This window comes from Podarcis vaucheri, assembly GCF_965113315.1.
Source record: "Podarcis vaucheri genome assembly, chromosome: 13".
Classification (NCBI taxonomy): Eukaryota; Metazoa; Chordata; class Lepidosauria; order Squamata; family Lacertidae; genus Podarcis; species Podarcis vaucheri.
The window spans coordinates 1,555,531-1,570,342 of NC_138751.1; the positions used below are offsets into that span (position 1 = coordinate 1,555,531).

Sequence of the window (14,812 nt, forward strand, 5' to 3'; positions counted from 1 at the left end):
TTTAGGAGTGAAAAAAGTGTGTCTTATGGAGCGAAAAATACGGTAGCTTGCTCCGTCTTCTGTGGGGCAGCCCTTCAGGTGTTTGCAGGTTCATGTTGAGAGGAAGGGGGTGAACAGTACCCCCCACCCCCAGATCTGCTAGCAGAGCCGACAAATACCTCTTCTGCCCCCCCCAGCCAATAACCCCCCCTTCCAGGGTTTAGACTGTCTGAGTGCAGCAGATTCCAGACTCCAGGGCTGCCTCTGCTGGGCAAAGGTGCTTCTGGGGGGTGTCTGCCCCCTCCTCCTGATTTTCCTTTCTTTTCCCATTTTTTTTTATTCATTTTATAACACAACGAAGCAACACAAACAGGAAAACAAACAATACAAACCAATTCTTGTCTTATCCTTATTTTTTCTAAACATTGTTAGGTGTTATTATCACTTACTACTACTACTACTACTACTAATAATAATAATAATAATTAATAATTAATTTATACCCCACCCATCTGACTGGGCTTCCCCAGCCACTCTGGGTGGCTTCCCAAAAATACTACAGTACAGTGGTGCCCCGCAAGACGAATGCCTCGCAAGACGGAAAACTCGCTAGACGAAAGAGTTTTCCGTTTTGGAGGTGCTTTGCAAAACGAATTTCCTATGGGCTTGCTTCGCAAGACGACAATGTCTTGCGAGTTCCTGCTGGGTTTTTTTCCTCCCCCCTCCTTTTTCTAAGCCGCTAATCCACTAATCCGCCAATGGGCTTGCTTCGCAAGATGAAAAAACCGCTAGACGAAGAGAATCACAGAACGGATTCTTTTCGTCTTGCGAGGCACCACTGTACTACATCAAACATTAAAAGTTTCCCTAAACTTCTAAAAGTCTGGTAGTTGTTGTTCTCTTTGACATCTGGTGGGAGAGTGTTCCACAGGGTGGGTGCCACCACTGAGAAGGCCCTCTGCCTGGTTCCCTGTAGCTTTGCTTCTCGCAGTGAGGGAATCGCCAGAAGGCCCTCGGTGCTGGACCTCAGTGTCCGGGTAGAACGATGGGGGTGGAGACATGGGATAAAACATCCCCTACCACTCTCTGGAAACCATTTGGATCCATTAAGTGGCGGGGGCGGACCATCCGAATTGGTCCCACCTCCCTGCAGAGGAGAAGGGTCGCGGAGAAGTCCAGTTGCACCAGGAAGTGATCTGACCATGGCACTTCTTTGGTTTCACTTTTACTTAGTGTCAGATCACCCACGTCGCTAGAGGTGAATACCAGGTCCAAGGCATGTCCGCAGCTATGGGTTGGGCCAAACTTATTCAGGGACAGCCCCATGGAGGCCATGTTTTCCACGAAGTCCCTCTTTTAAAATACACTGTCTTCTACTTTTAACCCTACAGCCTATATCCACTTCCAAAGCTATTCTAAGATTTAAATATTAACATATTTTTTCAAATATTCTTTAAATTTCTTCTTCCACCGTCTCTTCTCTCTGGTCTCAGAGTCTCCCGGTCAGTCCGTCATCTTGATCTGCCATTCTTCGATAGTTGGTAGATCTTGTTCTTCCAATTCTTCGCTCGTAATATTCTTGCAGCTGTTGTGGCAAACCCTCCTCCTGCTTTTCTCCCTCTCCAGACCGTGAAGCCCAAGTACAAAGGGCAGGACTACCCCTACCTGCTCCCCAAGTCCTCTCGAGCGACGCCCCTGCAGGTCCCGTTCGTCGTGCCCGGGGCTCAGACCGCCAACGTTCAGGTGAGAGGCTGGGTGCCGCTCTCTGGGTGGGCAGATTTCCCATCCTGGGCACCTGGTCGGTAATAATAATAATAATAATAATAATAATAATAATAATAATATTTTACTATTTATACCCCGCCCATCTGGCTGGGTTTCCCCAGCCACTCTGGGCAGCTTCCAACAAAACACTAAAATACAATAATCTATTAAACATTAAAAGCTTCCCTGAACAGGGCTGCCTTCAGATGTCCTCTAAAAGTTTGGCACCATATTTTTCGCCCTATAAGACGCACTGGCCCATAGGACGCACCTAGTTTTTTTGGGGGGGAAATAAAGGGGGGGGAATTATTCCTCCGCCCCCAGCCGCAGATGTCTGCCCGAAGCGCGGGGCGCTCTGCTTTGGCGCGCCCCATGCTCCGTGCAGCAGGCTGCTATCCGCAGCCTAGGGAGCCCTGCGGGAACTCCTGCGAGCTCCCCAGGCTTGCGCATAGCTTCCTGAAGCCTGAAGAGCGAGAGGGGTCAGTGCACACCAACCCCTCTCGCTCTCCAAGCTTCAGCGAAAGCCTGCATTCGCCCCATAGGGCGCGCACAGATTTCCCTTTCATTTGAATTCAACACTTTGAATTGTGCTTGGAACCGTCCTGGGAGCCAGTGTAGGTCTTTCAGGACTGGTGTTATGTGGTCTCGGCGGCCGCCCCCAGTTCCCAGTCTGGCTGCCGCATTCTGGATTAGTTGTAGTTTCCAGGTCACCTTCAAAGGTAGCCCCACGTAGAGCGCATTGCAGTAGTCCAAGCGGGAGATAACCAGAGCATGCACCACTCTGGCCAGACAGTCCGTGGGCAGGGAGGGTCTCATCCTGCGCACCAGATGGAGCTGGTAGACAGCTGCCCTGGACACAGAACTGACCTGTGCCTCCATGGACAGCTGTGAGTCCAAAATGACTCCCAGGCTGCGCACCTGGTCCTTCAGGGGCACAGTGACCCCATTCAGAACCAGGGAATCCTCCAACCGCAGAGACAGGATGCTGGACCGGGTGTTCGCCCCTTTGACTTGCTCCAGCAAGATATTCTCGCAGCCCTATCGGATTTTGAGCTCGGTTTTTCCTAGAGTTGGAAGGGGCCCTCCCCAGGTCATTTAGTCCAACCCGGGCAAGACCTGTTTTTGGTTTTCAGACACAGAATGTCTGGGAATTGCGAGGGGTGCATGGAAAGGTGAGGGCAAACAGGAAGGGCCCCAGGTCAGCCGGGCCGGGCTCTCTCTTGCACCTTCTCCTGCTTGGCCTGCCCCGCCTCGCAGGGCTGTCGTTCTGTAGGAGAAGAAACAGTAAAAAAAGCTTTTTTTGGCCTCCCTCCGTTTCCTGCAGGTGTTGCGCTCTGTGGACCGCTGGTCAGCCGGCCTCCACGAACACTCGATCTACAACGCCTACCTGAGCGTCATCAAGGAGAGCCAGTATTACCTATACATTGAGGTAAGTCTTGGGACAGGTGAGGGGGTGGGGGGCCGTATGGGGTGGGGGGTGAGACTGAGACCCTGAGGCTGTTTGGAGACACTCCTCTTCCTCTTCCTTTGGGTCCAAAGGAGAAGGATGGGGGAAATGGGAGTCGGGTGGGGGGAGTCAAATTTGTGGGTGGGGCAGTAGAGGAGCGTGTCATTATTTCCGTGACTGTGAGTTGCTTTGAGCTGCTTTTATTTTAGTATATTGTATTTTACTTTGCCAAACCTTTATCAGGCATTACAAATATAGGCCGTCATAAAACATCCATATATAAAATATATACAAACAAACAGCCATGCAAAAATATGTAATAACGAGGATTTTCATTGGAATTTCTTCCCGCTAAACCCAGAAAAAGTAGGATTCTCTGACGAATCCAAATTGTGCGGATTTGCTGATTTTCACATATTTTGCACCATGTGGGCTGTTTCGTATATTTGTTGGAGCTTTGCAGGGCAAAGGAACCATATTGCTTGCTGAGATGTGATTTTGACATGCACATCTCCTTGCCTAGTTCATTCTGCATGCAGCCCAGGAACTCTCTTCGCTTTGAACTGCTTTTAAGGTGGCAACCCACCTTGGAACCGTAGAGTGGAGTGCAGATGATGTTAAGTTGTGGGTGAACATATCAGACGACACAGCGATTCTTCAAACAGCTCTTGTTTATTCACAAGCCAGAACAGAACTGGGCTGAAGGGTTCAGCTAACCTGCTTATATAGTGCTCAACTACAACGCAACAGTAACAACTTTCTGTAACTATCCAATCACAGAACGTCACTTTCAATCCTTTATTTGCATATGTGGACCTGAGTGAAAACTATCTACAGTATCCCCCTGCTGGCCCAGGGTGAGAACTTCAGTACATAACAGATAAGCAAGAAGGTCTCTGAGGAAGGGCAGAGTGCCGCTTTTTATTAATGCAACACATGTCCCCAGGCAGCTAAGAGGAGCCCCGGTTTTGGGAGGGAAAAGCCGGGGGTTTCTGTTTGTCTTTTGCAGCACAGACACCTCTCTCTCTCTCTCTCTCTCTCCTCCCTCTCCCATGCACCCTCTTTTCTTCCTCCCCCAGAACCAGTTCTTCATAAGCTGTGCAGACGGGCGTTCGGTGATCAACACCGTGGGAGACGCCATTGTTGACCGAGTGCTGCTTGCCCACAGGTCTGTCCCTGTTTTGGCCCAAATTGAGATTAGCTGCACTGGTTCATTAGCAGGGGGTGGGGTAAGCACTCTGCGCATGCTCGGTGGGACACAACTCTTCCCTTTCAAGGGCTGCATTGCACACCAGGCCTCCAGATTCAAGTTCCCCCTTCCCTAACTTGGCTTGGAGGCGCTCCCATAAAATCAAAACACGAATGCCAGCCTGGCAAAAAAAACATGTGCATTGATTATTCCTTTTATAAATGGCTAGAGATCTGATAGATCGGTTCAACTAGCTATAACATTGTTTGGCTTTTTTAAAAAAAAGGGAAAATAGGATCAGCTGGAGAAGGGTTAAATGAATTTAAAAAAATGAAATATGGATCTAATTATTGGAGCCCTTTGTTTTGATTTCAGTGGTACCTTGGCTCTCAAAAGTCCATTCGAAAACAAGACGTGCGTTCCCATAGAAAGCAATGCAAAACAGATTAATCTGTTCCAGACTTTTAAAAACAACCCCTAAAACAGCAATTTAACATGAATTTTACTATCTAACAAGACCATTTATCCATAAAATGAAAGCAATAATCAACGTACTGTACTATAAAATAAATAAGACAGCATTGTAGATGATAAAAATTAAAATGATTTTTTCTTCATATCTGCACTGATGATAGTCACTGTTTGGGTGGGGGGGCTTTTATCAATCTCCGCAGTCACACAATCAGTCAATCAATCAGTAGCTGAACACAGTTTTTGTGAACACAATCACAAAAACAAATTCCACACAGTCACAAAAACAAGTTAACTGAAAAAGCCTCAAAAACGCAAAATAAATAGCAAAAACAAAAGCACCATACCTAATCCATTCCGGAAGTCAGTTTGATTTCCGAAATGTTCAAAAACCAGGGCGCGGCTTCTGATTGGTGCAGGCTTGCCGGAAACAATAGCCGACACCCGCATCGGACTTCGGCTTCAGAAAAATGTTCGAAAACTGGAACACTTACTTCGGGTTTTTGGTGTTTGCGAACCAAGGTGTTTGAGAACAAAGGTACCACTGTATAGATAATTGTAGAGTCGGAAGGGACGCGCCCCCCCCCCAGGGTAATCTACTCAACCCCCTGCAATGCCACCTGAATCCTGAAATGCTCTTCATGGTGGGAGCAGGTATAATTTGTGCTTATAGTGTGGCAGCCCCTACACTCTGGAACTCCCTGCCGATTGATGTCAGCCTTCAGCTGTATACTGAATTTAAAAACATTCTTGCTTCAACAAACCTGTCCTGGATGCTTAGAAAACCAGTGTGAATTTTAACCAGCATTCAGTACTTGAACCTTGACATGTTTTGCTGGTTTTATTGTTTTTTGTAAAAGGACTGTTGTTGCTGGCTTCCTCTTTTTCCCTAATTGATATTTACTTCTGTAACAACGGTTTTGGTATGGGGGGGGGAACAATTTTAAAAATGGGGGAAAACAAAAAACCAAGCAATCCCAGAGGCATTCCCATGGTGCCAGGTGCAAAGTGTTTTTTTGTGGGGGACTCGGGGGCCAGGAGAGACGTGAGTGGCGCTGTGGGTTAAACCACAGAGCCTAGGACTTGCCGATCAGAAGGTCAGCAGCTCAAATCCCCGTGACGGGGTGAGCGCCCGTTGCTCAGTCCCTGCTCCTGCCAACCTAGCAGTTCAAAAACACGTCAAAGTGCAAGTAGATAAATAGGTACTGCTCTGGTGGGAAGGTAAACGGCGTTTCCGTGTGCTGCTCTGGTTTGCCAGAAGCGCCTTAGTCATGCTGGCCACATGACCCGGAAGCTGTACGCCGGCTCCCTCGGCCAATGAAGCGAGATGAGCGCCGCAACCCCAGAGTTGGTCACGACTGGACCTAATGGTCAGGGGTCCCTTTACCTTTACGGGGGCCAGGAAGTTCTTCCGGGGGCCACAGCCACTAACCACGGTGGGGTTTCCCCTGCACTTGCAGTGAGAAGAAGCCCTTCCGGGTCTTTGTCCTGCTCCCGCTGCTGCCTGGGTTTGAGGGAGACATCGCCCAGGGCGGAGGAAACTCCATCCAGGCCATTCTCCACTTTACCTACAGGTGAGTTTGGAAAGTGGGGCTGGGGGGGTGGTGGGAGCAGGTACAGGACACAGCAATGGGGCTGGGGGCAAAGGCAGGGAGGCTGGCTGCGAGGGGTGCAGGATCACGTGATAATTTACCAGTTTTGCGTTGTGTGCTTTTTTGACAACCGCATTTTTGCATCCTGCAAGTATAAACCAGAGCAATGCGGAGGGCTTGAAAAAGCACTTTGGGCACCACATTCCTTTGGGGGTGCCTGGCACATAAAGCGTCTTTAAGCTGTCGGTTTTCCTCGAGGAGCAAGATCCCCCCAGGATCTTGTGCAAGCTTCCCAGATCCCTGTGGGATCTCACACCATCTTCTCAGATTCCCATGAGATTTCATGCAAGCATCACAGATCCCCACCAGATCTTTCAGAGCTTCCCAGACCCAGCACACTGCCCCCCAATAAAGGAAGAGAGCTTAAGAACTCTTTTTTTTTCCAGCAGGGCTACTTGAAAAGCGCTCTCCTGCTCTCTCTCCACCTTGCTTGGGGGCAAGGCCCGCTCAACACTAGGTTGGGAGAGTATTGGGTCCCCCACCAACCTCTCTCACCCCCTAGCCATGGGGCACCTCCAAGGATGTGGGTGTCCAGGATTTTCGGAATCCTTGGAAGCAAACCCCTGTGCAAGATGCGATTGCACTGTAGATTATCCCCCCCCCCCCCGCCTCTGCCATTCCCCATTTCCCCTAAGATGTTGTTTCACAAGGTTCTTGCTTTGCACCCCACCCTATCTCAAGGTGTCAAGGAGGGTCCCCAAGACAGTCTGGGAGGGTCTGTCCACATCCCCCATTCTCAGCAGGGTGCTTGAGGCTGATATCTAGAGCTGGGGGGGGCAACAGGGTGGTGGGGAAGGAGGTGCATTGGGGGGGGACACCCTAAGTGACTCCACTGTCTAATTTCCCCCTGTCCTCTTTCCCAGGACGCTCTGCCGTGGGGAGGCATCCATCGTCAGCCGGCTCAAAGCAGTCAGTAAGTGAGGAGGGGGGTGGCAAGATAAGCCGCCTTCTGCTCCCTGCAATTCCGACCCCCTGCAATTCAAGAATCAGCTTCCACAGTGCCAAGGGGAAAGGCGCTTTGCACATGCTCTGAAGTGCCCCTGTTTCTGCGCTCTTTGCAAGCTCCAGAGTTTACCCCCTGGAACTGGAAAGGGAAGCCCCCACAGGCCCGCTAACACCCACCTCTCTCCCTCTTTCTTTGAAAAGTGGGGGGCGACTGGAAGAGCTACATCTCCTTCTGCGGGCTGAGGACCCACGGGGAGCTGCGGGGAAAACTCCTGACGGAGCTGGTCTACATCCACAGCAAGATGCTCATAGCGGACGACCGGCGCGTCATCATCGGTGAGGAGGGGGGCCCTGGGAACGCCTCTCCCCGCAGGAGGCCACTTGCAGCATCCAGCGTGGGCTGCCCCCCCCCCCAGTTTCCCTTAATGGTTCCCTGCTTTCTCCTGCCCCAAGGCTCAGCCAACATCAATGACCGGAGTCTCCTGGGGAAGAGGGACAGTGAGCTGGCCGTCCTGGTCGAGGACACGGATCTGGTGCCGTCCGTCATGGGCGGGCAGGAGTACCAGGCGGGGAAGTTTGCCCTGAGCCTGCGCCTCGACTGCTTCAGGTGTGTGCCGGCAGGGTTGTCTTCGTCTTCTTCTTTTTTATTTTCAATGCAAAATTACAACAAAAATTAGAAACATTGAATCCAAAATAAAACAGTGCAAACAAGAAAAAAATAAAAACACAAACACAAAAAAACACACATCTACAAATAAAACCATATCATCATTCTAATTTAGTCATTACATACATATACACATATTGACTTCCTTTGTTCCGAGACCTCAACACTTTTACTCTTTCAAAGTTGTTGTGTCTAATGTAGATTACCTCTATCTTTATAGTTTTTACACCATTTTTCTCTTTCTTTAACCCTGCAAAGCATCATTCATTACATACCGATATGCTTACTCCAGAACAATGTTTTCTCATATACTCTTTAGCACAGGGTTGTCTTCTGGGGGTAAGAAAGGAACTGAGTCAGGGATCAGGGCCATGGGGCCTAGAGACACCCCACCCCACTGGGGGAGTCTGGCTGGACAGCAGTGCAGGTGAGAAGGAACTTGGGGTCCTCATCTTCTTTGAAAGCCATCCTGGTCAGTGCTTTGCTGCCTCCTGCAGCGGTGAGTTCCATAGTTCAACGAGGGGCTGTGTGAAGAAGGACTTTATCTTTCTGCCTCTCCCAACGTTCACCCTCTTTAGTTGCCCTCAACACCTGCTGCTATTTTGACAGAGGGAGCAAAACTGCCCTCTTTCCAGTTTCTCCCTGCCTTGCCTCTCTTTATCGGCGGCTATCGTGTCGCCTCTTCTCGAAATTAAACCCTCCAGAACAAATAGTCTCCCGGAGCTAAAGCGGCTTTGTGTGTCGCTGACCTGGGCAAAACCCATTTTTCCTACCCCGCCGACAGGTGCGTTTTAGGGGTGGCCTCTGACCTGGACATTCAAGACCCGCTCAGCGACCGCTTCTTCTGGGACGTCTGGCAAGCCACAGCTTCGTCCAACACTAGCATCTACGACAAGGTGTGTAGCGGACCCCCAGGGGTCATCCAGTCCAGCCCCAGGCAGTGCGGGAATCACGACGGAAGCGCCCTGGAGAGGCAGCCACCCGACCTCTGCTTAAAATCCTCCCGGGATGGAGGGTCTTAGGTTCCCCATTGCTGCCCCATAGCTTTCCCTTGGAGCAGGATCCTGCTTGGGGACAGCACCCTGACTCCAACAGGTCTTTGTACCTCCTTGAACAGGGCCTGCGCCTTAATGGCTCAGGGCCCTCCTATTTACGGGACCGCCTCTCCTGGTCTGCCCCGCAGAGGACCTTAAGGTCCATGAATAATCATACTTTAGAGGTCCCAGGCCCTAAGGAAGTCAGATTATCCTGCACCAGGGCCAGGCCTTTTCAGTGATGGCTCCGATCTGGTAGAATGCTCTGTCCCATGAGACCAGGGCCCTGCAGGATTTAACCTCCTTCCGTCAGGCCTGTAAGACAGAGTTATTCCACCTGGCCTTTAATTTGAATTCAGCCTGATCTTTTATTCCCTTTCCTTCCTTCCCTCCCCCTCCCCTTTTTAGGAAGATTACCTGCTCTGGGATCCCACAGCTAGTTCTCCCCTGGTCTCCTCACTGGCCCAAATAGGACTAATTTAGCCAGTTAGCCCTGGTGATTATCTGTTTATTGGATGGATTTCCCCCCTAAATTGATTTTTGAATTCTGAATTTATTGTTACAGTGGTGCCCCGCAAGACGAATGCCTCGCAAGACGGAAAACTCACTAGACGAAAGAGTTTTCTGTTTTGGAGGTGCTTCGCAAAACGAATTTCCTATGGGCTTGCTTCGCAAGACGACAATGTCTTGCGAGTTCCTGCTGTTTTTTTCCCCTTTCCCCCCTTTTTCTAAGCCGCTTATCAGCTGATCCGATCAGCAGATAAGCCGCTAAAAGCCGCTAATAGCGCTAATCCGTCAATGGGCTTGCTTCGCAAGACGAAAAAACCGCTAGACGGAGAGAATCACAGAACGGATTCTTTTCGTCTTGCGAGGCACCACTGTATTCACGTTTTATACTGTATTTTATGCTGTTTTTTTTTTGTTGTTGTTGTTGCATCAATTAAATGTTTTAAATTTGTTGTTAGCCGCCCTGAGCCCGGTCTTCTGAACCGGGAAGGGCGGGGTATAAATAAAAATTTATCATTATTAATGTTGGGCATTTTGTTCTCTGTCTCCCCGCAATTCCTCCTCTCCGCCAGGTCTTCTCCTGCCTCCCCACCGACGCCGTCAAGTCCCGGAGGGACCTGCACCATCACGTCAGCAAGAAGAGCCTGGCCTCCGAGAGCCCCATCCTGGCCCGGGACCACCTTCAGAAGGTGCAGGGCCACCTGGTCCAATTTCCCCTGGAGTTCCTGGCCGAGGAGTATCTCCTGCCCCCTCTGAACAGCAAGGAGGGCATGATCCCCGTGGAGGTGTGGACTTGACGCAGCAGGCGGGGGGAGCCCCGAGGGGAGAACAGGAGGAGGCACGCAGAGAGCATTTGCACTCTGCACGCGACCCGTGAACCTCTCTCCCCCATTTGCAGCTCTGGCTTGTCTGGATTCTTCGGCAAGGAACGACTCTTGTCTTTGGCCAGAGCTGGGTGACGGGACACCACCCTCTGGGGCAACTTCCGCCATTGCGAATTAGTTTAAGGGCTTTCGCCAGCCTGGTTTAAAGCCACAAAACGCTTCTCTTCCACCGGCACTAATTTTGTATTCCAAAGTGAGGAAGGTGCTGTTTCAGTTTCCAAAAACCCAAAAGCTTCCAGGAGGTTGGAAGGGAGCACCCCACCATTTTTTGCACCCCATAGCTTCTCTCAACTTCCCTTGTTTCGGAACCACTTTCCGTTTAAATCCGGCGCCTTAAGTTGGATGTGAAACCGGTTCGGCTGCAGCGGAAACAGCAGGAACTGTGCAAAACATTACTCCGCCGCAGCAAGAAACGAACAATGCTGCTTCCTCGGTGCCTTAAGAAGAAACTCCATTTTAAAGCAATAATAAAGATTCCATTAGTCCTCCTGAGACTTTCTGTCGCCATTTCTCCCAGTGGGATCCGGAGACGGCCGCCAACATCTTGGCCCGTTTCAAATCTGGTGCAACTGTGCTCTGTAAAGGCGAGAAATTGGCATATAGGAAAAGCTTTGAAGGAAAACATGGTGGAGGTGGAACTGTTGAACTGAAAGTCAATTGGAAATCGAATAAAAAATCATCTTGGGGGGAAGGAGGGGAAATTGCTCTGGCCGTTCCTATGACAAGAAGGCAGATGGGGGGCTCTTTGCCCCATAGTCCAGTGGCAGGGGGGCCATGTGTCCTCTTTTCCCAAGAGAGATCCTCTTTTTCAGGGGTAAAACTGGAGACAAATTGCATTTATTTGCTTGGAACGGCCGCCGTCGCGTCGTCGTCTTTGCTCTTCAAAATATGGCAACCCTCTAAGACCGGTGACGGGGCTGATCCGGATCATTTGCATCGCCTACATTTGAGGAGAGGATCCGTAGCAAATTTTGCCTCTAAACAAAAACACAACGGGCTGTTGCCCCTCTCAGATCTGAGAGGAGCTTCATGGCCCCTTCGTGGGAGGATTCGAACTCTGATCTCTCCCAGGTCTTAGTTTGGCTATCTATATTTAAAAGCATTGACAAACAGTCAGATATTTAAAACATAGCTGCCTGTCCCAGGCGCTGAATCGGCTCCGTCTCCCTCAGAGCAGCAACAGGGGCCCATCTTTATTTAAAATTTAAACAAGCCTGGCCAGATATCCAAAATGCTGGTGCACCTTTATTTTTTGCATTTATTAATGATTTTCTTGTCCTCTTCTTTCGGCAAACCTCTTTTGGGTTTGTTTTTGAAAAAACAATCCAATTTAATAAATAGTAATAACGAAGCGGCGTATTCATTTTATGAAGTAAAATAACAGTAACTGCAATCTTGGGCCGTGTTGTTTGCGATGGCGCTGTGGTTATTTCTGAAGCGCTAAGAAGCCGCCTGTGAAGCGGGAGGGTTCAGATTACACGAAGTAATCCAATTGATGCATTAAAACGAGAGCGGCAGTTTTAATTGTTTCAGGCAGCGTTAGAAGGTGTTTTCTGTGGAAATATAGATCTCGACAGGGACAATGTCTGGGCGCCTCAGGTGTTTCTTCCCGCGACGAATCTGTGGGGCTTTTTCACCTCACGAAAAACCGCCGCTAGAAAAAGGCGGGAAAAGGCGGCTCCCCGCGCCGCTCCACGGAGCATGCGCCTCGGAGCACGAGCGTCGCCCCTCCGACTTCCGCCACACTTCCCTCCAGCATACAGTATTCGACTACGTGCAAGTCCCCGCCTCCCGTACGTGCTTTCACGTCCCTTCCGCGCACGCTCGGGAAGGCGGGGCGGACCCCCCTCTGCGCCTGCGCCGCCCAGCCCCTCCCCGCGTCGTGACTTCCGCCGCTCCCCGCCTCTTCCGGGCCCTCCAGGCGCTTGCGCGGGAGCCGCCTCTCCCCGCCGCCGCGCCTGCGCGGAGCGGGAGAGCCTCCGCCCACACGGCCCCCCGCGCCTGCGCAGTGCGGCGCTGCTTTTCCCTCCCTGGCGCCTGTCAGTCCGTCCGTCGCTCTGTGAGGGGGAAGAAGGGCGAGGAAGAGGAAGAGGAAGAAGAAGATGGGGCCGCGGCAGCAGCAGCAGCAGCACTGAGGGGGGGGGGGACCAGCAGCCGCCGCCGCCCGCCATGGCCGACCCGGCCCCCGCCCGCAGCCTCGACGACATCGACCTCTCCGCCCTCAGGGTGAGCGGGGGGGGCAGGGAGGGGGGGTCAAAGGTCAGGGGAGGCGGAGGGAACAGGGATGACACAACCCCCCCAAAAAAAATTCCTCCGTGGGGCTGGGAGGGGTGAGGAGGGGGCTGCAGCTGTGACGCCCCCCCCCCGGTGTAGTCCGTGGGTTGGGGGGCGCCAGGAGGGTGCCAGGGTTGGAAGGCGGCGGCGAGGATCCTCCCCAGCCCCCCCCGCGCGCCTCTGCTGCAGGGGCGAGCCGTGCCGTGTCATCCCCCCCCCTCCTCTGGCAACCTGCAGCACCGGGGGGGGGCAGGGGGGCGGGCTCGCCTCTTCCTTCTCTCTCCTTCTGCCGCCCCCACCCCCACACGACGCAGCCCTTCTTCCCTCCTGGCTGCTGCAGTCGTTTTTTGTGGGTGGGGGTTGCTCTCTCTCTAGATCAGCTGCTGGGGGGGGGAGATTAGGGAGAGGCAGCCAGCCCCCCCCCCAGCGAAGGGATGGTGGGGTGAGCAGAGCAGGCAGGGTGGGGAGACACCTGCCTCCTCCCTGCCTATGTTGCTTTCTGTCTCCCAGTCGGAGCACGCACATATTTTAGGGCGGGGGGGGGCACAAGGGTGTGCTTTAAAAAGCCGGATTGTGCTAATGGGGCGGCAGACCTTCCCCCCCTCTCCCACCCCCCACCGTTTCCTTTCAAGGTTCTGTGTTTATAAAGCCTTCTGCCTGGGCCCTGCAATCTCCTTCCTGCTGGTTTTTAAAAGGCTTGTTTAGCCCTTAAACTGGCAGGCAGCTCCCCGCCGGCTTCCACTGGGCTGGTTCCGCGGTTGTTAGCTAGCCTGCGCAATCTAACTTGCTCTATGAATATTCGTCATCCGTAATAACTCTTGCCACCTGAATTTGCTGAATTCGCTTTACCCCGGTAGAGTATCGCCCTGGTTATCCAGTGTCACTGTTACCAGGAAGAGTCCTGACAGTTTCGGGATAATTGTTGCCTTGCTATATTTCAGGCCCTCTTTTAAAAGTGTGCCTTTTGGTGTTCTGGAGCCCTTGGGGTCCCCACAGCTCATTCTTTCCTCTGTGGGTTCCTTGCTCAGAAACTGGAGGGGACAGGGGAAACTGGGATCACCTCTCCCTTTCCTTCCTCTGTTGCCTCCCACGGCAGTGGAAATGATTGATATACTGGAAGCTCCTTGCTGCAGGGACCTGCCTCTTCCTTGCCCCATTTAGTACCAGGCATAACTGCTTATAAATACCAATAACCTGACCAGCAGTCTCTTTGTAATGCTTTGCAAAATGACCCTTTTAAAGAGGAAGATTTTACTGTCATTGCTTGCAAGGTGGCTCTGGGGACACAGCGACGGGAGAAGTAACTTTCCTCCTCCTTTCCTTTTAACCTTCATGCTGCGCCTGCTGCAGCTGATGGATTTGCCTAAAATGCCCCCCTTTGCAGATGGCACCTGGGAGGGGTGCCTGTCTGAGGCCTGTTTGCCCTCTTGCTGAGTGTAGCAGTGGCTTTTTCATTTGCGTGCGTGAGTGTGCTTGCGGCTCCTGTTTCTTGCAGTTAAAAGGGAACTTGGTGAGTCATGGTTGGTGATGTGCAGGGCTGGATTGTTGTGGCGAGATTTGCCACTGTGGGGTTTACGAGGTGGAGTTTTTCACCTGTTGCCTCCTCCCAAGTTGTTTTCCTCACAGGCTGGCACGCATGCGTCATTTCTGTAGCAGGATGGGCTGCTTTCATCTGTGCGCTGTCAGCAGAATCGGGAGCCGAGGGAGCCCTTTGGAATGCAGCCTGCCTTTCCCTTTCATTCAGGGAGGGAGCCTCTCAGTATCTGGAATCATCACCTCAGGGAGGTTGCACAAGCCGTGTCCTGACAGATGGGGAGCACGGCCCTCCCTCGCCTCAGCTGATCCCGTGTTTTCCCACTGTGGAAACATAAGAATATCCCTGCTGGACCAAACACCGTCTACTCCAACATCCTGTTCCCACAGTGGCCACAAGCAAAATCTCAGCACGACGACAGCGCCCTCCCCACTTGTGATTCCCAACAAGTCATATTCAGAGAGG

At 51.7% G+C, this 14,812-nt stretch overlaps 2 protein-coding genes and 1 long non-coding RNA gene across 10 annotated transcripts in view; 2 read left to right on the forward strand and 1 right to left on the reverse strand.

Moving 5' to 3' along the window:
• PLD2 (phospholipase D2) overlaps positions 1–11,203 on the forward strand; it is a 34,091-nt gene extending 22,888 nt beyond the window's left edge. The window contains exons 16-24 of the mRNA XM_082197531.1: positions 1,606–1,722; positions 3,068–3,172; positions 4,270–4,358; positions 6,311–6,424; positions 7,366–7,415; positions 7,649–7,783; positions 7,901–8,054; positions 8,899–9,010; positions 10,228–11,203. Of these exons, the coding sequence (XP_082053657.1) occupies positions 1,606–1,722; positions 3,068–3,172; positions 4,270–4,358; positions 6,311–6,424; positions 7,366–7,415; positions 7,649–7,783; positions 7,901–8,054; positions 8,899–9,010; positions 10,228–10,452 (1,101 nt within the window). The 3' untranslated portion in view covers positions 10,453–11,203. The remainder of the gene's footprint in view (positions 1–1,605; positions 1,723–3,067; positions 3,173–4,269; positions 4,359–6,310; positions 6,425–7,365; positions 7,416–7,648; positions 7,784–7,900; positions 8,055–8,898; positions 9,011–10,227) is intronic.
• Positions 1–14,812, reverse strand: part of LOC309518140 — a 178,407-nt gene that overhangs the window by 54,755 nt on the left and 108,840 nt on the right. The gene's annotated exons all lie outside the window — the stretch shown is intronic.
• Positions 12,611–14,812, forward strand: part of MINK1 (misshapen like kinase 1) — a 60,615-nt gene continuing 58,413 nt past the window's right edge. For all 8 annotated transcript variants that reach the window (XM_082197488.1, XM_082197489.1, XM_082197491.1 and 5 more), the window contains exon 1: positions 12,611–12,765. In XM_082197488.1, coding sequence (XP_082053614.1) covers positions 12,709–12,765 — 57 coding nt within the window. In that variant the 5' untranslated portion in view covers positions 12,611–12,708. The remainder of the gene's footprint in view (positions 12,766–14,812) is intronic.